Genomic DNA, 25799 nt, shown 5'->3' with positions numbered 1-25799 from the left:
CTCCCCTCTGCTGCCAAGCAACACATCCCGCAAGATCCCCTCGGCAGCGAGAGAGATGCCCACTCTCTCTCGCTGCCAAGAACCCCCCCCCCCCCAGTACTTCCCAGCAGCGGGAGAGATGCTTACTCTTCCCCTTACCTTAGATGGCTGTCTGGAAGGAAGCCTACTCCCTCTGGCCACCAGGCTCATTTCTTAAAAATGCACAAGGGAGGGGCCTTAAACAACCAGGCCCATAAGAGCCTCAAGCCCCTCCCTGGATTCACCAGGGAGGGGCCTAAGGCTCTGACTGGTCCAGGATACACAGAGGAGGGGAAAACTCATCATTTTAAAGAGGCAGGCCTGCTGGCCGGAGGAAGTAGGCATCCCTCTAGCCAGTTATCTAAGTTTGGTAAGGGGGATAGGGCAGGATCGAAGGCAAATACTGGGTGATGCTTGGGGCAGGAGAGAGTGGGCATCTCTCCCGCTACAGGAGGGGGTATTTGTGGTTTGAGAGAATGGACATCTCTGCCGAGGGGGTGTTGGGGGGTGGGGTGTTGCTTATCAGCAGGAGAGAGTGGGCATCTCTCTCGCTGTCGGGGGGGGGGGAGGGGGAGGGAGTGTTGTTTGTAGCAGGAGAGAGTGGGCATCTCTCCCTCTGTCGGGTGGAGAGTTGCTTGACCTTGGTGACTTGATTTGTTGTTTTTTTGTGGGGGGAGGGGTTTTGCATTTATTCTGTGCATGTGCCCATCGCTATCACCAGTGATGGGCACATGCAAATTTAGCGAATGTTCACTACTCCCGCCAACCTCATTTGCATGCGCATTTTTTGGAGAATGACTCACTTTTTTAAAAAAATTGCTACTATAACAGCTGTGACAGAGGCCCATCGGTTTTTAATGCAAATTTTTGAAAATCTAGGCCTAAGACAGCTGAATTGTGATTTAGATGGTGAGAAATTGCCTATGTGAGTTAGAGATATTTTGGAGCAATTTTTTCTGACATAAGAATTGCAATACTGGAAGAGACTGAAGGTTCATCAAGCCTATTATCCTGTTTTCCAACACTGGCCAATCTAGGTCACAGGTACCTGGCAAGGTCCTAAGGAGTAAAACATTTTATGCTGCTTATCCTTCAAAGCCATCTCAATAATGGCCAATGGACTTCTCTTTTAGGAAATTAGCCAAACCTTTTTTTAAACCCTGCTATGCTAACTGATTTTACCACATTCTCCAGGAACAAATTCCACAGTTTAATTACACATTGAGTAAAGAAATATTTTCTCTGGTTTGTTTTAAATCTACTACTTAGTAGCTTCATTGCTTGTCCTCTAGTTCTAGTATTTTTGGAAACAGTAAACAAGCAATTCACATCTACGCTTTCTACTCCACTCAGCATTTTATAGATTTGTTTTTTTGCTGGTTGCTTGAGTTCCGGTTAATAGAGAGTCTACTGTATAACATTTTCATCCTTGTTTTCCTTTCCTGATAATTCCTAACATACTATTTGCTTTCTTAGCCGCTGCCGCACACTGAGCTGAGGCTTTCAATATACGTATCCTCAACAATGACCCATAGATCCTTTTCCTGTGCAGAACCCAGCACCACATAGCTATAGTTCAGGTTTCTCTTTCCCATACGCATCACGTTGCACTTGCTCACGTTAAACGTGATCTGTCATTTTGATGGCCAGGCTCCCAGTCTCACAAGGTCCTTTTGCAATTTTTCACAATCCTCTTGCAACTTAACAACTGTGTAAAAATTTGAGTCATCAGCAAATTTATTCCTCCTCCCCTTTTTATAAAAGCGTAGCGTGGTTTTTAGCGCTGGCCGTGGTGGTAACAGTTCTGACGCTCACAGAATTCCTATGAGCGTTGGAGCTGTTACCGCTGATGCTAAAAACTGCACTACGCTTTTGTAAAGGGGGGTAATTATCTCACTAGTTATTTCCATCTCTAGATCATTTCATTTTCTTCTTTTCAATGTACCTCATCTTTTTTTCCCCTAACTTTTCAGGAATGATTCTACCAGAGCTCTCCTCTTCAAACCTTCTGAGTTTTCCTTCCCTTCAGGGCAAAAGTTTCCTTCTTGGTTTCCTATGAGAGCAAAACAAATTTTATGCTGTTAATCCTTGAAATAAGCAGTGGATTTTCCTAAGACCATCTTAATAATAGCTTATGGACTTTTTTTTAAAGGAAATTATCCAAACCCTTTTAAAAACCTGGCAATGAATTCCAAAGTTTAACTGCACATCGAGGTGAATAAATATTTTCTCTGATATGTACCCCCTAGTCCTTGTCCTCCTATTTTTGGAAAGACTAAACATGTCTACCATTCCACTCCACTCAGGATTTTATAGGCTTCTATCATATCCCCTCTCAACCATCTCTTCTTCAAGACTTTAGTCTTTTAATTACACACAACATTTGAGGTGGCATCAGTGTCAGACCTAGGGTATGTAACACCCGGGGCCGATCATTTTTTAACACCACCCTCATCATATAAAAAAATTATTTTATTTATTTATTTTTATATCCCACCCTCCCCAAGTCCCCAGAGAGCTCAGAGCGGGTTGCAGTTTAACATTTTCAGTTACAACCTCTCCAGCCATATCCAACATTTGTTTCTTTCCCACTGTCTATCATCTCTCTCTCTCTCTCTCTCTCTCTCTCTTCCTGCCTTGTGCCCTGGGTCAAACCTCTTTCATCCCCTTCCATGCAGCATTTCTCCCTTCCTCCCCTGCATTGTCATGTGCAACATTTCTTTCTCGCTCCTCATGCACCATCTCCCTGCCTTCCACCCTATGTCCAACATTTCTCCCTCTCTCTTCTCTATACATGACTCCCTCTCCTTCACCATATACAGGATTTCTCACTCTCACTCCTTTCAACCTCTTTGTTGCATCTCACTTCCTCATCTTCAGCCCATGCCCAACAATTCTTCCTCTCTCCTCCCTTGTGCAGCAGCTTTCTATCCCTCCCTCCTATCCCCCTGTGTAGCAGCTTTTCATCTCTCTCTCCCTTTGCCAGCATGGTCTATATTTGCGTGGTGTCATTATGCACTGGGAGATACCTCCCATGGAGTCAGTCACTAGAGTGCTGCTGTCTCGGATTTCTATTGGGACGCTCAGGATCTTCTGCAAACTGTTATGCCTTTTCTGGTACTGATAAAAAAAATCACATTGATGTTAATCAGTAGTAAGTTTAAAAAAAAAAAAGTGCTAAAGTGCCACATTGAAGCTAGCGGCAACCTCCGGTATTCACTCATCTGCAAAAAAGAAAAAGAAGCATGCTCAGAAATGAGCCAACTCAGCATCCTAACATGGCCCTGACTGAGGATGCTACTGGGCAAGGGAAATCTGAGTCAGTGAAGTACTTTTTCCATAATAACATATCCTTGGTGGAATAAAAATTTGCCATGCGTTAATCTGGAGAGTCAAAAGGAGAGATTGTGTCTCCAAATAAAATTGGTTTGCACTGTCTGTGACAGGAATGAGCTTCCTTTAAAAGCCTATGGGGTGGACAGATTTAAAGGTCTAAAAATACAAATTATTATATTATTATTCAGTCTTTTCCTTTTTTTTTTTACTTATCTGCTATGGTTTGTATCATGCTGCACTGCTGTCAGGCTGCCTCTGGGCCGATTCCATCCTTTTTATATCTTATTGAAGGGCCAGGAGATTTTGATGCCAGGAAGTTCTTCTTCACCGAAAGGGTGGTTGATTGTTGGAATGAACTTCCACTTCAGGTGATTCAGGCCAGCAGCGTGCCGGATTTTAAGAGGAAATGGGATACACATGTGGGATCTCTAGGGGGGTAAATTCAAGAGGGTAGGGTTGTTGGAGTGGGCAGACTTGATAGGCTGTGGCCCTATGTTTCTATGTTTCTATGGTATTATGGGGGTGAGAGAAGAAAAGAAGGTTATACTATTCTCCCCCATGGCCCCCCCCCTTACCATCTGGTCCCACAGCTGTATTATATCAAGAGCAAAACCTGGACCAAGTACTGTATATCTTGGCATCAGAGCCTCTTGTGCCTGGACAGATCCACAGATTCAGCAGTCAGAAGTTGCATCAAGAGTGTTATCTTCATCTGAAGTGCCACCCTATCACTTCCTACATCGTTAGCCCTCATGCTTCAGCAAAAGGTGGGCTCCTTTATTTTTTTTATTTTAAAATTTCTTACTCGCTCCATCCTATAGTTCAGTGCAAGTTACGCAGTTGCTTGCATAAATACAAAAACAATAAAAATTTAACGTACAATACATAAAATACAAACAAATCAAATCTGCTTCCTCACCAAATTTTCATATAAAACACAGATCATTCTGGAAAATATCGCACAAGCAATACAGTTTTTAGCAACTTCCTAAAACTTCAGAAAGTGGACGCTTTCTTTACTTCAAGTGGTAAAGTATTCCACAACAATGCGCCTTGAACTGCTGTCATGGAGTGACGACAACTCCCTAATCTCACCTGTCTCAATGAGGGCACTTCCAAACAATAAGGCGGCTCGGCTGAAACAGATCCTCTAGATTTGAATCAGCCTCTCCACTTTGATGAGCCTGCACTGGCTACTTGTTAATGCTCGCATCATTCTTAAATTGGGTCACCTGATCTTTTTTATCCTTCATGGATTTTCCCCAGAGTATTTGGTAAGTCTTGATAAAACCACTCACAGGAATAGGGTCCTATCTTATGGGCTACCTTTATTGTTAATCAAAAAACTATCTCCACAAGTTTGAATAAATAAATAAATACAAATATAAAATGTCCTAATAAAGTGCAAGAGTGTTTTTCAAGTACTGTAAAAATGCCATAAAGTGCTCAGTCACCAACCAAAAAGTGCAGAAGTACCATCAAATGTACCAATGCTGGTTGTAATGAGGGACCATCTTTGCACTATAAAGTCCCTCTTGCTGCCATCCAAAAAACAATATGTATACTATAATTTGCCATTAAACAAATTTACTATCTTTACTTATCTGATTCAGGCAGTAAAAACTCTAGATTGGCGGCAGATCAACACCGTTGAAATCAATTCATTCAGTGCAGTGAAATATGAACGCTCTAAATAACCCCCGTGTTCTGTTAGCAGCTGACCTCCCTTCGACTCGAGTTTCGCAACAGCGTCGTCAGGAAGGGGGCACTAAAAGGAGTGAAATAAACAACAAACATTAGTAAAAAAAGCTACCTTTTTGGTTGTGAACCATTAAAATCAAACTTCTAATTTACTATTACTTCATTATCATGACTTTCTTCATATATCTGAATCAAAGAGTAATAAACAATGAATATATCTCATAAAAGTAAATATAAACTTACTAATGCGGCCAAAGGACCTGCTGTAACCTCGAAGGGGGGAATAAAATTGAAGTAAAAAGACGCCATGAAAACTGGATTAGTATAAAAGCACTGGCTAAAGCATTGAATCCACCAACAGCTTCCTACAGGGAGCTTCCTACACCCACCTATTACTTTTCAAACTGACCTATCACAATTTAAACCATACAAGTTCCTCGTTCAGGCCTCCAGGGCTTAATGTCTGCCATTCATATATATAAGTTCTTCCATAAGCAGTCTGTGAGAAACATCACCCCCTCTTGGAAGATATATCTGTTTTAAAACAGTGTATTTAAAATCACTGATCTGATGACCGGCTTCCACCCAATGTGAAACTATAGGAGCTTGAAGTTGTTTTCGCCTTATATTAGAAAGATGTTCTCCCATCCGTATTTTTACTTTCCCTTTAGTATGACCGATATAAATTTTATTACAAGGACAAATAATGCTATATACAACTTCAGCCGAATCACAATTGGTGTTAGTTTAAAAAGAAAACCTTTTTGTTTGTATGGGGGATTACAACATGATTTTTCTGCCAAACATAAGGGCAGTATATGCATTGTTCACAGGCATTATGAGGGGAGCCAATACCAGTACTCCTTATGTGAGGATTATAATTATATTTAATCATTTCCCCAATATTTCTGCCCCTTCTAAAAGCGAATTTAGGGAATTGTTGAAAGGGGAGGTGTATACTTAGAATCGCCCAATGTTTACATATAATGTTACAGATCTGATGGCTACGGGATGAAAAAGGAAGCATACAAACTAATGGTTTAGATTGATCTTTCTGAGAGGCTTGTAAGAGCCAATCACGATGAAAAAAGAAAGCTCTTTTCCATGCTTTTTCAGGGTTTTATTAGGATAACCTCTTTCTCTGAATTTTTCATAAAGGGTATTAGCTTGAACTTGAAAGTCTTGGTCGTCAGAGCATAATCGTCTTATTCTCAGAAATTGCCCCATCAGGATACCCTCCTTAAGTTTAGTGGGATGATGACCACTGTATTCTAATAAGGTGTTCTGGTCAAAGGGTTTATTGTAAAGAGTTGTTTGCAGACCATCAGGATGTTTGTAAATCAATATGTCTAAAAAAGAATACTTACAATATCCAAGTCTAAAACAAATAGTCTAGAAAACTGTAGTATCATATATACTTGAGTATAAGTCAAGACCTCCATTCCTCCCAAAGGAGGAAAAATGGTTGACTCAAATATAAGTTGGGCGGCTTAATATTCAAGTGCCCTGCCAGGATCTGCACCCAGCACTCCCTCCCTCCCCTGTCAGGCTCTGCACCTAGCGCCCCCTCCCTCCCCTGTCAGGCTCTGCACCCATCCCCCTTCCCTCTGTCACCTGTCAGACTCTGCACCCAGCCCCCTCCCTGCCAGGCACTGCACACAGACCCCTTCCCTCCCTTCCAGGCTATGAACCATGCCCCCCCTCCCTGCCCTGCCGCTTGAATCCCTGGTGGTCCAGAGGTATAGCAGGCAGGAGTGAGCTTTCTGCGCTCCTGGCCCGCTGCTAACCTGGTCGATCACTGCCGCGAGTTCTGGCATCATCCGGTACTCGTAGCAGCGACTGACTGCAAGCCGCTCAGCGCGGAGCAGCAGCACCAAAGTGCACTCCTGCTTAGTACCACTCAGCGGCTAATGCCGAAACTCGCAGCATGGACTGACTGGGTTAGCAGCGGGGCAGGACTGCGGAAAGCTCACTTCTGCCCGCTACACCTCTGGACTACTAGGGATTCCAGCAGCAGAGGAGGTACGATGGACAGGGCAGGGAGGGGGGACAGGGTGCAGAGTCTGGCGGCCTGGTAAAGGTCTGCAATAAGTCTGGGAGGGGGGCAGGTGGGCACTGGGTGCTGGCCCAAATATAAACCGGAATCCCCAAAAATCCCGGTTCATATTCAAGTATATACGATAAATGGTTTGTTTTCATACTAATCCACCTATTGGTGAAATTTATTACCATTGGGCATAAAGAAACTTACTCTAAATCCTTTAGAAAGGCAATTAAAACTTATCTTTAACAAATCACCTTAATGATGCATTGCCAATTTCTAGTTATTAAGGGAGTAAACAGGCAAATAGGCAAGGGCGACCCAGTTGGCATTGTATATCTGGACTTTTTCAGAAGGCATTCGACAAGGCTCCATATGAATGACTACTTCAGAAAATTGCAAATTGAGGGTGAAATACTCACGTGGATTAAAAACTGGCTGGCGGATAGGAAGCAGAGAATGGGGGTAAATGGACAATACTCGGACTGGAAAAGCATCACGAGTGGAGTACCGCAGGGTTCGGTGCTCTGACCCGTGCCTTTCAACATATTTATAAACGACCTGGAAATTGGTACGACAAGTGAGGTGATTAAATTTGCAGACGATACAAAGTTATTCAGAGTAGTGAAGACGCGGGAGGATTGCGAAGACCTGCAAAGTGACATAAACATGCTCTAGAAATGGGCCATGACATGGCAAATGAGATTTAACGTGGATAAGTGTAAGGTAATGCATGTCGATAACAAAAATCTTATGCACAAATACAGGATGTCTGGTGCGGTACTTGGAGAGACCCCCCCCAGGAAACAGACTTGGGAGTACTGGTTGACAAGTCGATGAAGCCGTCCACACAATGTGCGGTGGTAGTGAAAAGGGCAAACAGAATGCTAGGAATGATAAAGAAGGGGATCATGAACAGATCGGAGAAGGTTATCGTGTCGCTGTACCAGGCCATGGTGCGCCCTCACCTGGAGTACTGCGTACAGCACTGGTTGCCGTACATGAAGAAGAACACGGTACTCAAAAGGGTCCAGAAAAGAGCGACTAAGATGGTTAAAGGGTTGGAGGAGCTGCCGTACAGCGAAAGATTAGAGAAACTGGGCCTCTTCTCCCTCGAACAGAGGAGATTGAGAGGGGACATGATCGAAACATTCAAGGTACTGAAGGGGATAGACTTAGTAGATAAGGACAGGTTGTTCACCCTCTCCATGGTAGGGAGAACGAGAGGGCACTTTAAAGTTGAAAGGGGATAGATTCTGTACAAACGTAAGGAAGTTCTTCTTCATCCAGAGAGTGGTAGAAAACTGGAATGCTATTCCAGAGTCTGTCATAGGGGAAAACACCTTCCAGAGATTCAAGACAAAGTTGGACAAGTTCCTGCTGGTAGGGCTAGTCTCAGGGCGCTGGTCTTTGACCTGGGGGCCGCCGCTTGAGCGGACTGCTGGGCATGATGTACCACTGGTCTGACCCAGCAGTGGCAATTCTTATATTCTTATGGCCCATAATTTAAAAACATAGACATCCAAAAAGCATCCTAAATCAGCACTTGGATGTCCTAATCGCCAGGACGTCCAAGTGCCGATAATCAAAACCACCTTTCTGTATGTCTAGTGAGGTGTTCCAGCCTCTTTACATTCAGAGCACGAGATGGGCATGGTGGAGACGTGTATGGGCGGGTTTTAGGCAGTCTCAAGGGTGGGTTAGACATGGACATCTTGTAGTGATAATCAAACATTTTGCAAGATATCCTGGACAGCACTTATACATTTGGAACTAGGCCTGTTTTAAGGATCTAAGTGCCACAAAGGTGCCCAAACTGACCAGATGACCATTGCATACATCAAGGTAAGACACCCCCACACTCCCCCGTTGCTCAGGGAGCCCATCACACCCACAAAGATCAGAATACAAACGTACATATCTGTCTCCAGAACATCAACACCTGGCCTAGCAGAGCTGCACACAGGTGTCTTAAGTAGCCTGTTGGGTGGGCTAGTGAACCGTAGAGAGGAGGAATCAGGCCCAAATGCATGTCTGTTAGAGAAAACAAGACCTCCCCTCGTTGAAACTAGTTCAGTTTTTATAGGTTTCTCAGTCATGTACAGAGTAAGAAAAATGCATATTCATTAGTTCACATAACCTTTTAGTTTAGCCAAGGTTGAACTATAAACCTTTCTTTGTGTTTTTTGTTAATCTCTCTCATGCGCCTAGTCAAACTCTGGATTATGTCATTTCTCTGTTACTAACAGAACTTAAGTTGGCCCCTTAATTGGAGGGGCCGTGATTGATGTATAGGGTGTATATTGCTCTGTATCTCTCAGGGTCTCAGGTGGCTTTCTTATCCTTCTCGTGACCCATTATGTGATATGTCTTATTAAGGAAGAAAAAACACAGAATGAAAAAAAAAACCATAGAAATAAGAGGTTGAGACGTTTGAGGGTTAGGCCAGGTGGGCCCTAGTAATGTAATAACAATTATTTATGCATGGCAAATTCAGAAGTATAGGATTATTGGTGGGGGGGTTCACTTTTATTTAATCTTTCCAAAAAAGATCCAGAAAAAGAAGGAAACTGATTAAAGTTCAAAATAAACTATCTCATCAAATTCTACTAGTCCACATCACAGGAAAACATCAGCTAACACATCCAGTTTACAATTCAATAATATTAGCTATCGAAAAATACAGGCATTCTTTTCCTTGAATTTTTTCTCTATCCTCAATGTAGCAAAAAAAATATTAAGAAATACACCTATATATAGCTCAGTTATTTCCTAGGCAATTCTTCCTTGGTTGATTTTCCAGCCAAGAAAGACTAATTGAACAGGGTCAAGAAACATATAATGATTTCCTTGGAAATCAATCAAGCATTTTCATGAGAATTTACAAAAAAAATGATGCTCCAATTTCAGAGACCCTAGCTTTCAACTGATGAAGCTTTTTATCTCACTTGGGTCAATCTGGAGACATCTGGAAAGATCTGAATAACTTGTCCACAAAATAAGTCTCTTTTTTGAGGGAAATAAGCTCTCAAAAGTATTAATTTCTGCTCTTCTGACTAACGTAACAAATAAAGTTGCTCTTTTAGTAATAACATCTTTAGAAGATTCCAAAAACTGTGAAACATCTAAACTATCAGGAGATGTTATATTATACATCACACCCTCTTCTGATGTCACTTTAATCCCCCTGTTGGGTTTCCACCTTACTTGCTTTTCTCTTCCACATTTGTGCAGGATATAGAGGGGGGGAAGGAGCAGAGATCCCCAATCCTTAGATGGCTCTGAAGGGGCTTCAAAGGGGCAGAACCTGCCCCCTTGGTCATGCCCCTTCGGGCACATGCCCATGACCACACTCTTGCTGACACATTATGTGGGAGGAGCATGATCTTATAGCACCCATAAAGGCCCCCTATCACAACACTGGGAACTGCCTCTGTTCATGCAAGTGCAAGCTTCTCTCAGAATCAACTCATAAGCCTGGCTAATGTTCCAACTTGCCACAGGAGGAGCATAGCACTCAGAAAGGCCCTCTTCCACAGCACTGGAAACTGCCTCTGTCTACACAAGTGCCTGCTTCTGTCAGAATCAATTGATAAGGCTAGCTGCTGGTTTCAGGATTGTTAAAGATAGAAAAGATTTCTGAGAAAGGAAAGCGTTTTAACTTCAAAGAGACTTGGGTGCCTGTGTTTATTATATAGTATAGGCTAATCTTAATAACCTTGTTCCTTTTCACGATTTAGTGCCTCTGCATTTCGGAACATATCTTTTATATTTACACATTCCAATTAGCTTTGTTAGCATGCCTGTGTGCATACTGGTTCTTCTGTGAGACAGAAAAACAAAAATTCAGGCATCTTCCTCACAAAAAAATTAAAGAGGTCAACCATTGTATTAAGGTTAAATTTTCTCTGGAAAGAGAAAGCAAAGAAAAATGACAGCTTCTAATTCATGGATTATTATTTCTTTCTTCCTTCTATGAATTACAGTCAGTGGAGAAAAGTGTAGAGGACATACAGATTCTGTCTGTTAGAAATAGGAATGTACATTTGTTTGAACAAACTTTGTAATAACAGGTTTCATTCTGGTGTTGCTAAATTGCAGTCTGATTTCTCCAATGTTAATAGCTTTCAGGTAGTAGCCAGCCTTGAACCCATGACCTTTGAATTGACAGGCAGCTGCCTGCCAGGAAGAGATATTCTGCTTCTTGCTATATAATGGGATCCAAGATGGCTGAATTAGTCTGACCTTCTGCAGGCTGCCCGAGTTTGCTCTCCTGTTTGCTATAGCAAAGCCAAAAAGAAGGGAAAACGTAAGGTCAGTCTTAATTGTTACCTTGTCCTCAGTTCAGATATCTTTGACATATGGAGCGATTCTTCAGGAGAGAAATCAGGATGTCCTTGTTGCCTTACATGTGTTGAGAGAGTGGATGGGGCTTGAGAGTATTTTGCCCTGCCAGCCTGCCCAAACACTACCACAAGAGAGAAAATTGCTTCTATCTCTTGGCATGACATTATAAAAGGGTTTTTTTTTTTTTGTTGAAATTTATCTTCACTAGATTGTTTGGAATTCAAACACTACCATAGCCACTGGCATGTAGTTCACCAACCCTGGGGGCAGCTGAGGTACAAGGTGTGGCAGCATCTTTTGATGTGGCAACTTCCTTGGATGCAACTAGAACCCTGATGAGGCCTGGAGCTTCACCCCCACCCCCATACATGGAAGGCATTGATGTGGAAGTGCAAGCAATGAGTTCACTATTGCTGAGGACCTCAGAGCCATTGTTGACGTCTATGGAGATTACATGGTGGGAGGTTGAGAATGTGACAGTGGAAATACCTTCAGAGATCACTCTGGCATCTACAATATATGGAAGGCAATTGCCAAGCTAACAAAAACTGTAACAGGATTGATACAGTGAAAACATCTGTGGATGGTGTACTGAGAAGTTTCTAAGCTGGAAATAAATGTTGTACAGTAGAAAATCAAAGACACCTTAATAAAATAACAGATGAGATTAAATATCAAATAAAGCTGATGAAAAATTCAGTGGACCTTGGCAAATGGAAAATCCACTCCAGGCCTGCAACCTTAGGTTTTTGAACTTTCCTAAGGTCTAGATAATCTCTCTGAGAGAACTCTGTGAGGACGAACATGCAGGAAGTTTTGGAAACTATCTAGTCTAGTGAAACCTTGTCTCCAATAAGTAAGATCTATTTACTTGCCTTTAAAGAAAAACAGTCTGATGTTCCATCTGGCACTGACCCTAATGTTAATTTAGAGGCGGCAGCTCCTGATAGTTTGAATATATCAGAATTGTTGGAAACATCTCAAGATGTGTCTGTTTCTGTTTTGATTCATTATATTAACTGTTATCTGCTTAGAATATTTTTGATAATGCAGAATCCCAAATATCCCGCCTCCTTTACAAAGCCAACCTAGTGTTTTTAGCGCCTGCTGTGGCAGTAGCAGCTTCTACGCTCATAGGAATTCTATGAGCATCAGAGCTGTTAATGCCATGGCCGGCGCTAAAAACGCTAGGTTGGCTTTGTAAAGGAGGAGGATTATTATTACTATATTATGTAGTGGACAGCCAAGCAACACTCCTGGTATCTTTTTGTATCCCCACCGTAGAAGCTGCTACTGCCACAGCAGGCGCTAAAAACACTAGATTGGCTTTTGTATGTAATTCTTCAATTGTTTTTTCAAGTATAGAACAGTTTTGTGGTGTTTTTCTGAAGGCAGAAATCCTTTTTAGAGCTTTGTCCTCAAGTTGTTCAAAATGGTGGGGATCTTTTCCTCCACTTTCCTTTAAAATATTTAACCCCCTCACCCCCTTTTACAAAACCACAATAGTGGATTTTAGTGCCGGCTGACACGCTGAATGCTCTGCGCTGTTCACAATGCTCATACGAACTCTATGAGTTGGGAGCAGCACAGTGCATTCAGACAAAAATATTCATTTATTTCCCCAGCATTACTGGTAACTGCTGTCAGGCATAAGCCAAACTTGAATCTGTGAACCCTGGATTGGGAATAGCTGCTTTCCAGAAGGAGCTAGTCCACTTCTTGAGAGCTTGCTATAGCCAGCCCATTCCTAACTGGATCTTATATTTCTGCTTCAATATCCAGAACAAAATGAAAATTTATAGAAACAGAGCAAAGCAAAATGAAAAAGCTTCCAAATGGCACAGAAAATGTAATAATAACATAACATAATATATATTTTTTTTAATTTATATTCCACAACAACCTTCCTGTTCAGTGCGGATCACATACAAGAACTGATCATATCCAGGAACATACATCATAGAACATACAAATCTCCATATACTTGAGATTAAAATTACTAAGCGTTATTCAATACACATTTACAAAACAGATATGTTTTCAGAGTATGGCCTTAAGGTAAGTTGGGGAGAAAGTAGGAAGAAGCACAAGAAAGGACTAGAGTTGCTGCTGTAATCCACCTGGGGACTAATGACCTAGCCATGGATAGTAGAGAATGACACGGTGACAAAATTCATCACCATTCCCGTCCCCGCGGATAACTATGGGAAATAATCCCATGTCATTTTTTAGTGTCTATTTCAAGTTCAGTCCTTCTACATCAGCATTCTTCAAAGAAAAGCTTGAGGGTCAGTAGTTGTGGCCATTCATATTCTGATTCTTCCCTCTCTCCTTAAAGAATGACATGAAGATGGTTTCCCGCGGTTATCCGCGGGGACGGGGACGGTGATGAATTTTGTCACTGTGTCATTCTCTAATGGATAGCACAGAAAGCTTTCCAGAAGCTGGGGGAGGAGCTGAGATCTTGTTATGGACTGTAGCTTTTTCTGAAGTGCTGTCTGCCTATGGAAAGGGTGAAGAAAGATTATAAGAACATAAGAAATGTCTTCGCCGGATCAGACCTTAGGTCCATCTAGTCCGGTGACCCGCACTTGCGGAGGCCAAGCCAGGTGTTCCCTGCTGAGAAACCTTGTTTACTCGTATCCCTTATAATACAGAAAACTTCAATGTGGCTCAAAACCTGGTGTCAACAAGGTTTTAGATACCTAGGAGGATGGGGCAATATAAGGAAAAACAAAAGGCTTTACCGTAATGATCAGCTCCATCTTTTGTGGCAGGAAAGAAGGTCCTGAGTGAGTGAAAAATGTAAACAGTATATTTCTAGATATTTAAATTAAAAGGTGGGGGGTGGCAAACGGAAGCAGGTGAGTTCAGGAAGTCACCCCCACCAAAAGCAAAAGATGGGCAACAATGGGAAAATAATAAATAGTGTTAAAGTAGAAAGCAAAAAGAACTACAGAAAATGAGAGAGTCAGTGAAATATGCTCTGAAGCATTTGCAAACACTTCAAAATGCTGCAATGCATCTCTTAGGCAGAACGAGATCTGGTCACACGACTTCTCGATTTGTATATTTTTCACTGGCTTCTGATTCATTATTGGGTAGACTTGCTAGAGAATGACATGGGAACAAATTTTTCCCCGTCCCTGCAGGAACTCATTTTCCTGTCCCATCCCGGTGAGTTCTATTCCTGTCCCTGTCCTGTTCCTGCAAGCTCCATCCTCATCTGCACAAGCCTCACATACCTTAAAATCATGTGTTTGAGGCTTGTACGGTTAAAATAGAGCTTACAGGAATGGGGCACGGGCAGTGACAAATTTGTCCCCGTGTCATTCTCTAGTTCTCACTCACAGAACTTTATATCTGGTTGCTTTGATTAGCCCATATGTGCCTGGGAGAACTCTTAGGGCTGTTCTCACCCCCCTGCTAGTTTATCTGATGACTAGCTAAGATGCTACTTTATTTGGGGAGGGGGTGCTTGCCCTAGCATTTTGAAATCAGCTTCCCATCTGAAGTCAGGTAGAAGTTTCATACAAAAAATAAGAAATATTTAGAAATCTGTTTATTAAGGCCTTTGGAGAAGCAGCTTTGGCTTTCACCTGAGCTTGGTTGAACCTGAGAGGATGTGTTAAGTTCTGGTGGATGTATTTTGATGTTTTTCTATTAATTTGGAATTCTTTTCTCTTCGACTACTTTTATGCTGTAAACCACCTGGACTTGTCATAGATTTGGCAGTATATCAAGCTGAAATAAATGATATAACTGGAACACAATGAGTACAAATGCTTGCAGTCTAAGCCACATAGTTCATGATCTGCAAACCTTGATGACAGAAGCAGATTTATATATTGTGTTAAACTTTCATGAATGGGATGCAACCATACTAGGGTATAATCTATCTGAAAGGACAAAGATGGTCAAAAAAAGTGGAGGTGGAAGCAATGGCATAGTGAGGGAGAGAGGCGCCTCTTCTACGCCCCCCCCCACCTCCAAACGCTCCTTCCCTGCCCCCTCCTTCCACATGCGCAGCATCACTTCCCCCGTACCTCGGTAATATTCCTGGCGCGAGCAGCAACCCCCAAGCTGCTGTCGCACCAGCATCGGCTTGTCCTCTTTCATCACTTCCTAGGCACAGATCCAGGAAGTGATGTCAGAGGAAGAGCCAACCCTGGCGCAACAGCAGATTGGGGGTTGCTGCTTGCGCCAGGAACGTTATAAAAGTACAGGGGAAGGAAAGTGGTGCACACGCGCGGTAGTGGGGGGGGAGGTGGGGAGCGGGAGGGGACAGAGAGGAGGACAGGTGCCTTTGCCCTCACCAAGATGGCACCCAGGGTAGACTGCCCCCACCCCACCTTTACTATGCCACTGGGTGGAAGTCATTATGTGAAAAACAATATTAAAATGGCTGAAATGCAGGGAGCCCAGGGAAAGAAAGAAGCAATATGGATTATCTTGGAAAGAAAAGATGGAACCTCTAGCCACAAAGGTGTCATTTACAGATCTCCAACACAAATGGAGAAGCTGGACAAAGATCTGACTGTAGATATTCAAAGCTGGGGATGAAAGGGGGGGTGTTGTTGCTGGGAGAGTTTAACCTGCTGATTGCAGATTGCAATTAGAGACCAACCAAATTTTGGTTGTGGTGCCAAAACCAGCTCTAAATTTGTGTTCAGCCTTGTTTTGGCTTCATCCCAAAACAGTGGTATATTTTCAGCTGAAACTGAAAGTTTATGCTGAGTACCCTAGCTCCTCCCTCTGAATCACTCCCGTTCCCCCCTCCCTCTCCTCCCCATGCATAGAATAAGCCCCTCTCCTAGACCCATCTGTAGGTCCTCCTAGTCTTACTATCCATAACTGGTAGTTCGGTGGGTATTTGGGGCAGCAATGATCCCCAATCACTTCTCTCCACTGTTAAAATGACTGCTGCATTTCTTAGTTTCCCTGTAAATGTTTTGTTAAGTATCAGTCTCAAAATTGTGTTTACAGAACCCTCACATTTGCAAAGTTTTCTAGAAGCCAAGGTACCACTACCACCAAGACCTATAGCTATCTCATCCCCTATAGGTGTTGTTCAGGAACCCTCCTAAAAATTATACCCCTTTATTTGCTTTCTTTTCCAAAGATTGTTCCTGTAATGATATTTATATTCCTTAGATATCATTGTTTTTTCCATTAGTGGGTATCGATGTAAATTGCTTAAATTGTTCATTTGTATATACTTCTTGTAATTATTCTAGCAATTGATTCATATCTGTATCAAGCATTTAGCTTGAAATCTACCCCCTCCCCTTTTACAAAACCGTAGCATGTTTTTTTAGCGCCAGCCACAGTGGTAACATTCCTATGAGCATCGGAGCTGTTACGCTATCGGTTTGAAAGAGGGGAGGGAATGTTTGTTAAATTGAAAAAAAAAAAAAAAAAGACTGCTGCAATATAGCAGCAGCCATTTTGAGATTGAAGCTGGCATGGGCAGGAATCACTTGGGATCGCTTCTGCTCATGCCACCTCCAATCATAAGTGGTCAGTAATTCAGACGCTTGGGGAGGCTAAAGAAGGGCAGGGTGGGAAGGGGCTAGGGTGAGGTGGAATGGGGTAAGTTAAAATCCTTGAGGTGCGGGGGATGATATCTACCATATGTCAGCAGCAAATGGACTTTTGAACACAGCAGGGAAGAACCCTTCCACTGTGTTGCCTTCTTCCCTTGCCCCAGCCTGGGCCGGTTTTAGATATGCTGGGGCTCAGGGCAGAAATTAAGGTCTGGCAGCCAGAAATCTCCAAGCTCTGCAGCTAGCCACCAGCTGCAGAGCTTGGAAAGTTCTGGCTCATGGACTGGAGAAAGAGGTTGTCAGCTGACAGGGCTTGGGAATTCCCCATCAGCTTAGGTATTTATATTTTGCTTTGATGCAAGGGGCATTGGGGGACAGGGAGAAAATTGGTGCTGATCCATTTTGGTCTCAGGGCCACTGCCTACCCTCCCTCCTCCCCACCCCAGCCCCACCCCCATCAGCTGTCTGTTAAACCACTGAACACAATACAAAGATCTTTTCTCCTCTCTCCTGTCTTGTTTCATTCCCTCTCTACACCTGTCTTTGATATACTGATTTTTCCTTTTTAGCTCTTCCCACCCTTTTTTCTTTTTTGCCTCTCCATCCACTCAAATTTCACTCTTCATTTTACTTTTCAGCTACACACCAACTTTCCATCTCCCTTTCTTATGCTCTAGCTCTCCCGTTTCCATCTCACTCCTTTCCCAATTACTACATTTCTACCACTGTACTCACTACTCTCTCACAGTTGTCTCACTCATCTTTTTGTCCTGTCCTTTTTGACCTCTTCCACATGGCTCTACAATTTCCAGAATCCCCCTCCCTCTCTTCACTCTCGTTAGGCTATATCTCCCTGTTCCTTTCGCACCATCACCTAGCATCTTCTTATCTACTACTACTACTACTACTACTACTATTAATTATTTCTATAGCGCTACCAGACGCAACTACCTCTCTTCCCTCCTGTCCTCCAATGGGTTCATCTCTTTCTCCCCACACCCCATGGTCCAACATTTCTCCCTCTTTTCTGTTGTTGTTCTTCTTCCTCCCCTCCCCTTGATACTGAACAATAGGATGGAGGGAAAAAAAAGAGATGCTGCATCTCTCTTTCCTTTCCACCCCCAGACCTAACATTTCTCCTTCCTTCCATCCCCAGATCCAACTTATCTCCCTTTCTCTTCCCAACTGATCTCCCATCACATCTCTTTCCCACACTAGTCCACCATCTCTCCCTTTCTCTTCCCAACCACCCACCCTTCCATCCTATATCTTTCTCTTCCAGCCTGACCTCCCTTCAAGTGTCTCTTTCTCCTTCCCTCCACACCACCCCACATCTAGCTTCTCTCCTTTTCTCTTCTTCCAGATCATTGTCCGCTATCTTTCTAAATCTCCTCTGTTTCCAGGCCCCACAAGTTCTTCCCCTTCATTTCATCTCCCCCACCCCAGTCTGGTACTTCTTTAAACCCCTCCTCCATTCTACTTTTTAAAAAAGCCAGCTGGTCCAGAGGGCTTCCTTGGGCTGACAGGCTTTTCCCCTTCTTTCATCACCAGTCCAATGTTGCCCTAGCTTTCCCTGTCCTGCTAACAAACTGACCATGGCAACATTTCTAAAGCAATGATTGTGGCCTCCTCCGTGCTTTCCTTCTGCCACGGTCTGCCCAAGAGGAAATAGGAAGTTGCATCATTGGGGGTGGACCACGGCAAAAGGAAAGCAGGATGGAGGCCACAGGCAAGCGCTGAAGAATCACTGCCACAGTCAGTTTGTCAGCTGTACGGGGAAGCTGAGTGCAATGCTGGACTGGCGCCAAAAGAAGGGGCAAGGTATACCAGCCCTTAGGAGGCCTCCCAGAGCTATGGGACCCAGGGCAGTTGTCCTGTTTACTCTCCCCTAACGCCGGCTCTGGGGAATAATGAGAGGGACAGGAAGAAGATGGTCACAGGAAAGTGAAGGGAGAAAGACGGAAAGGGTATGGGAATGGAAATGTATAAGGAACACTGGAATCGGAGAAGGAAAGGAGAAAATCAGAAAGGCAAGAGAAAATGTTTTCTCTTTACTTTAAATATTTAATCCTGTGATTTTGGAAAGAAATTTTTAATATGTATTTTTTAATTCTAACAATAAAATCTGACACTTTGCATTGGTTGTAATCTACTCTCGTTAGTGCTGTAGCCTGTGTTTTTGGGTGGGGGAGGTATTGGATGCACTGCAACATTTGTTTGTCACCCCTGAACCTCTAATGCCTATCATCCTGAAATCCACAATCCAAACTTGGGTGAATATGCATGATACAGAATTTCCTCTCAGGGCTGGCATGGTCCAGGTAGCAAACTGTGAGGAGGCACTGGCCAGGAGTTGGTGGAAGCACAACATTTTGAAGCTACCCTATTCTCCAGATTGAATTACAAACCACAGCTCTAAAGAGCTTCCTATGTGTATACCATGTGTTTAGCTGCTAGGTGTCACAACAGTGAACTAAAACCTATGCAGCATCCCTCTATCTGGCCAAGTCTCAGGAGTAATGGAAGATGGGCCCAGGATCAAACCTGGTCTCCTGTGTGGCAGTGCATTGTACTGTACCATGGCAAGGTCATCAAGCTGACCGAGATGGTTTAGTTAATTTCCAGTATACAGTACTTTCTTTTAAACAGTGAACTGTAAATTAGACCGAAATAACAATTGAAAAGGTACTCCTCACTTCTCTGGTGCTTATATTACTTTCTTCTGGTTTTAGGAAACAAGTGGGATGCTAAGAGAAAGGGAGGTCCCAGCTTGTTTTTATGGATCGATCATTTCCTGCTGCCAGCTGGACAGAGATTGCAGTCTTCCTTCTGAGGTCTCATGACATCCAGTGATGCACAGAATGGCACAGCAACAAAGGAACCCTGCTGCGGAGAACAGAGACTGCGGAACAGTCCTTCAAATCTGAGCAAAGTTTAGATAACCAAGAAAATCTACTGTATTCTGAAAACCAAGGAATTGTACATTGCAGGTGGATAGTACCACTAAACATCAGGCCCTAAGAACAAGACATGTAAAAAAAAAAAAAAAGGACAGGGCAGCTGACTTAGCAATTGTACAGCAATGTGCTGCAAACAAGGACTTCAGATGTGAGATAGGGGCTTCTGCAGGTAACACAGGTGAGGACCTGGTGGTGCATGCACACTGCTCTGGTCCTATCTGGCTTAAAAAATAGGAGACTTACAACACACCAGTTATTAAGATTGAGGAAATATATCAGTTCATGATATTTCTGTGGAGCTGATTCTGAAGCACATGTACCTGAAAAATTTTGTTTAGATTGAATCAGGTTGGACAGACTGGATGGACCATTCGGGTCTTTATCTGCCGTCATTTACTATGTTATGTATGTTAAGGTGATAAGACACAGGACTCTCTAGAAAAAGCGGCCTTCACAAAGACTGCATAACATTAGTAGAGAAAGAGGCTTATTTTTGAAACGAAAGAAAGTCCAAGTCCATCCAGTTGTGACACAACTAGAAATGTTTTTTTTCTTCTAAGAAACAGCCAGATGGGGTCATAGATAAGTGTGGAGCTGGTGAAACCATAAATTTAACAAAAATTATCGGTTATGAAATTATTGCTTACTTTTCACAAAAAGAGAGGGAAGGCGCCATCTAGTGGAGACAGGGAGCTTCCATGCCAACAGGTAACGCTATACCACATCTGCTTATAATAACCACCTCTTAGACTAGACAAAATACCATTTCCCGATTTGGTACATGTGTCAGATGCAGTGTATTATTATTTGATTACCTATAATGGACACTGAGAAAATAGGGGGTAGTTTTATGAAAGGTTTGCCACATGTAAAGGCTGCTTTACACACAGAAAAGGCCTTTTATAATATTTTCCCATCAGTATACACACATAGTGACAAGGCAGTGAATACTTACATGTGTGCTGCTTGTAGGTGTTTCTGGGAGCAGAGCGTGGATGGAGCAGAGCTAGAGTTTCAACGTATACATGTAGGAGTCAATATTCAGCCCGTGGCAGTAAGTGGCCAGTAAGCCAAGGGCCAAACTAACCACAGATATTCAATGGCAGGGCATGCACGGCTCCAAGCACTGAATATCCGGATATGACCACCAACCAAGAATTTTAACCAGGCATTTGCCGATATTCAGACCAGTGTCCGGTTAACTTGCCATATAAAATTATGACAGCTGTTTTGCTGTCCTATTGTTATGGGGTTACTTAGCCAGTTAGTGAACCAAAAATTGCTGCTAACCAGCTAAGTTGCTACTTCACCTTAACTTGACCCTCTGCCTGCCTGTAACCTATCTGGTTAGGAGATGGCTGGTTAGAGGTGATATTCAGCCATAGTAACCAGTTAAAGGCTGCTGAAGATTGAATGCTGGCTCACTCAGTAGGATTTAACCGGGCAGGAGCCTCTCTTTAAAGAAGCCTCTTTCTGGACTTTCCACATGGTTGTCCTGTTCTAAATTCAGGCTTATAATAGACACTTTCTGTATGGGAAGAGTACAAGTAATGGGGGGACTTGGCTAATAGAAGGCAGATTTCTTACCAGCCCTCACTTCTCTGTCTTACCACAGGGAGAAGAAGTAAAGATGGCCTGTCAGGTTGGACACAGTAGCTTCTCAGTCGCTTTAAGGCACACCATGCACCAAAGCACCCAGCTCCTACCCTTTGTCCCTTCTTCAGGGAACAGATGCTGAATATAATTGGCAGAAGTTGACTGACCAGATGCCTCCACCGGAGCAGACTTGCTTTGAATTTATGCAGAGAGCTTTCTTCTCTGTGACCTTCAGCCACTTTCAAGTGGCAGTTTATTTTGTTCACCCAGAAAGGGCAGCAAAGTGCCTGCACATCCTTGACCTTACTTTCCAAGTGGTGGCGTCATTTCAGCAAGTAACAAAGAAGAGGAAAGATGAACCTTATCAAAGTTCCGGACGCCTGATGAATTGCCTTCCATTTTTCTGGTGGGGGTGGATTAGCGTAACCCCATTGGACCAAGCCCTGCAGGTTGATTGTAGTGTTGGATTTGCCTCTTTAAAACATGGCTGTGCTTGAACTCTCCAGCCTCTCAGGCCAGCTACAAGAACACCATCCCACCTCTTCACATCCAGGGGAGTTGGTTGCTGCCTTGCTTGGTAGAAGCAGTGACACGAATGTGGGCTGGAACCTCTCTAAGCCTTCTGACTTGAGTCTCTCTAACTTGTCCCTAAGGTTCTGTGAGTTGGATCCCTTGGTCTCCACTCCCATGGACTATGATGAACCTCTTGTTGAGGAGGGTTTCATGAGTCCCACCATTTCCCTGGTGCTTCCAGTGGTGTATGCCCTCATCTGTGGGTGTGGTGTGCTAGCCAATGGGCTGGTGATTTCCATCCTGCTCAGCTGCAAGCAGAAGCTGGTGTCCGACATGTACATCCTGAATCTGGCTGTAGCCGACCTACTCTTCCTTGTGGGGATGCCTTTTATCATCCATCAGCTGATTCAGGAAAAGGGATGGATCTTTGGTGACTTTCTGTGCCGTGCTGTCACTGCCATTGACCTCAATAACCAGTTCACCAGTGTGGCAATCATCACAGTCCTCTGTATCGACAGGTAAATTGACCTTAATTTCCTTAAAAGCAGATTTCACCCTCCAGGCAGCTAAGGGGACAAACGCAGAAAAAGCTGTAAAGGCCATGAAAACATGTAGATTTGCCACACTTTGCAAGGTACTGAACAGAAAAAAAATTATTTATTTCTTTAAAATATTTATTACCTAAGTTATCCACAGTTCTAGGCAGGGTGCCAAATTCCCTTTTATGTTCATGTGCTAAATGCACTGGTCTGTATGACAAAGTAGAATAATATTTCTTTATTTACCGCCTTTTTGAAGGAGTTCACTCAAGATGGTTTACAGCAAAAAATAAGTCAAACATAAGCAATAAACAATTACAGTATTTAAATAAATTCTGATTGCAATACAAAGTATGGCATAGTATGTTACATTACAATAGTCAACACAACGTGCGATAAAACATTTTAATAGATAGCACAGGGTGTAAGCAAAGAAGGAGTATATACAGTAGATAGAAGAGATAGAGTAACAGAGGTTAGAAAATAAGGGACTAATTTGAAGAAAGTTGCACATGAGGTCATACTGGTGCTTGAAAATTATCTCATTGAGGGTAGAAGTAGATAAACATATGCTGCTATATAGTATGTGCAAACAAGTGTCACTCCTTGTCTATGTGACTAGCAAGTTAGTTCTTCCATTAAAGGCCTGGCTGAAGAGCCAAGGGTAGGGTTACCAGAAGTCCGGATTTCCCCAGACATGTCCTTTTTGAGGACATGTCCAGGGGTCCGGACAGCTTTTCAAAACCCAGCACTTTGTCTGGGTTTTGAAAAGCTTCCTCAAAATCGCGTCTGGCAGGAGGGCATATGATCCCCTGAAGCAAACTGATCTTTTTACCTACTACTGGAATTCCTCTTGTATGAGGAAAGACTAAAAAGGTTAGGGCTCTTCAGCTTGGAAAAGAGAAGGCTGAAGGAAGATATGATTGAAGTCTACAAAGTCCTGAGTGGAGTAGAACAGGTGGTACAAGTGGATCGATTTTTCATTCCGTCAAAAATTACAAAGACTAGGGGACACTCAATGAAATTACAGGGAAATACTTTTAAAACCAATAGGAGGAAATATTTTTTCACTCAGAGAATAGTTAAACTCTGCCATCCTCATTTCTCATACCGACCTCAACTCTTTTCACCAAGACCCAGCACCTCCATCAGCACTTGGGTCCTTTCTCCCAGACCCACCAAATGACCCTTCTCCTAACTGCCAGCCCTGGCCTCATAATCAACTCTCTACTCCCACCTTCCATCAGTGCTTCAGTCCTCTGCAAAATGGCATGAGCTTGTCTCTCAGTTGGCTTTGCTGCCGGCACTACAGATAAGTTTGCTTGTGGCTCTGGATGAGAGACAGGCAAGAGCGAAGGAAAAAGTTGCACCACTCTAACAGCTGAAAATTTGGTCAGACCAGGACCCCTGTAGTCCACTCAGATCAAACACCAATGGTTTGTCTTGAATAGATTATGTGTACTGTACATCTAACAGAGCTATAGAAATGGTAGTAGCAGTTAATAGCGTAGTAAGGAGGGGCAGGAGGGCTACCGCCCCGGGCATTGTCCTAGTGGGAGTGCTGACACCTCTCTGCCCCCACATGTCATGCTCACACCCTCCCCCACTCCCCCCTCCAGTACATCTTTAAAACTTCACCTGATGTTCATGCTGGTCTAGCTCCCCTCTAAAATCACTTCCGGGTCGTGGGACCAGGAAGTAACACCAGATGGAAAGCCAACGCTGGCGCAAGCAGCAAGCTGGAGAAGCTGCTCACAGTGGCAAAGATTTAGAGGTATGGGGAAGGGAGGACACGAGTGTGGCATGGGGGACAGGTAAGGAGCAGGGGGGCATAGGGCACAGGGGGCCACCGCCCTGGGCACCTCTTACCCTCACTACACTACTGGTAGTAGTAATAATAGTAAAGAATAGAGTCTGAAGTTGGCATTGGAGAAGAGAGTGACTTAGCTGATGAGTAGAGTTCTAGAGGAAGGGTGGGAGGAGAGGTAGTGTTTATGTTTATTAGAGGCTTGATATGCTGCTCTACCAGATGGACAAATCAAAGTGGTTTGCAATTATAAATAATATAAAATAAGAAATATTGAGGAATTACAGAATGTATGCACTTATAGCTAAGATGTTAGGTTGTATATAGAAATGGCCCTCTTAGTACATACACAAGCTTAATATCCAGGCAGTATAATCTTGAACTTCAGTACACACAAGAAGGCCTGGATTCACAAACAAGTCACCTTACATTATGTGCCAGCAAGTGCCTAGATCGTGCCTACTGGTGTCTAGCATAAGTAGTTTAATTGGGTTTAAGTGGTGCGATAATTGGCCTCACCATTAAAACCCAATTAAACCCTCGTAAAAAAAAAAAAAAAAAGCTGCCGTTACGTAGCCTTTGAGACTGGTGCCTAGGTTCTTGGCATTTAATGGCATGTAGTGACACCGAAGCCCAGAAGTAGGTGTGTTTAGGGGTGGCGCTGGACTTTAGGGTCAATATGCTGCAATTCTGATAGGACTCTAAGTGCCGGTTAAACCTTGGCCTACATTTCCAGTGCCTAGGGTCCCTGCTCACCACGATTCTGGAAGCAGCGCCTCTCCGTGATGGACACGTAGCATGTATTCATTTTGTAGGCACCTGCCGTGGCAAGCGCCATGTCCAGAATCACCTCCAAAGTCTCTTCTTTTTCTAAAATTTACTTTATTGAATAAATGTAGCTAATTTACTCATAGTTTGTAGTAAAGAATTCAGAAGGTAGCCTCCCTGGGGCAAGAGACCTCATGGTTATGAATGCTGCAGCTGTATGTGGAAGTGGAGTTTTGAAGAGAAAATGCTTTATGGCAGAGGTGGAAGTAGTTTCAGAGGTAAGATGCTGAGTTGGACAATAGTAAGTAAAAAGATCAGTTTGCTTCAGGGGATCATATGCTCCTGGACAAGATGGAAGTGTCTGTCTTGCAGGGTCAGGAAAAAGCAAGAAGGAAACCCACAAGGCCAAAGGGCGAGGCAAAGAAACCAATAGGGCCAGAGCCTGAGAACAGTTCACAGAGGAGGTCATATCCTGGCTGACCCATCAGAACAAAAATAATAAAAACAATCGGGAAATGATAGCAGGTAGACAATGGACTGAAGCTCAGTTGCAAAAGAAAAGACCACTAGGAGTAAAGCTTGTATACTAAGTAGGGGTGGCTGCAGTACATATGGGACTACATTACT

General features: G+C 43.2%; 1 protein-coding gene across 4 annotated transcripts in view; it reads left to right on the top strand.

Moving 5' to 3' along the window:
• The window catches only part of LOC117363175 (melanin-concentrating hormone receptor 1-like), a 102534-nt gene that overhangs the window by 20943 nt on the left and 55792 nt on the right, over positions 1-25799 (top strand). For 3 of the 4 annotated variants that reach the window (XM_033950551.1, XM_033950549.1, XM_033950550.1), the window contains exons 2-3: positions 19722-20127; positions 21565-22576. In XM_033950551.1, coding sequence (XP_033806442.1) covers positions 22029-22576 — 548 coding nt within the window. In that variant the 5' untranslated portion in view covers positions 19722-20127; positions 21565-22028. The remainder of the gene's footprint in view (positions 1-19721; positions 20128-21564; positions 22577-25799) is intronic. The other variant, XM_033950552.1, reaches the window with a different exon arrangement.

This window comes from Geotrypetes seraphini, chromosome 6 (assembly GCF_902459505.1).
Source record: "Geotrypetes seraphini chromosome 6, aGeoSer1.1, whole genome shotgun sequence".
Classification (NCBI taxonomy): Eukaryota; Metazoa; Chordata; class Amphibia; order Gymnophiona; family Dermophiidae; genus Geotrypetes; species Geotrypetes seraphini.
Note: the sequence above shows the minus strand (reverse complement) of the source record. Positions and strands in the feature narration are given on the sequence as shown.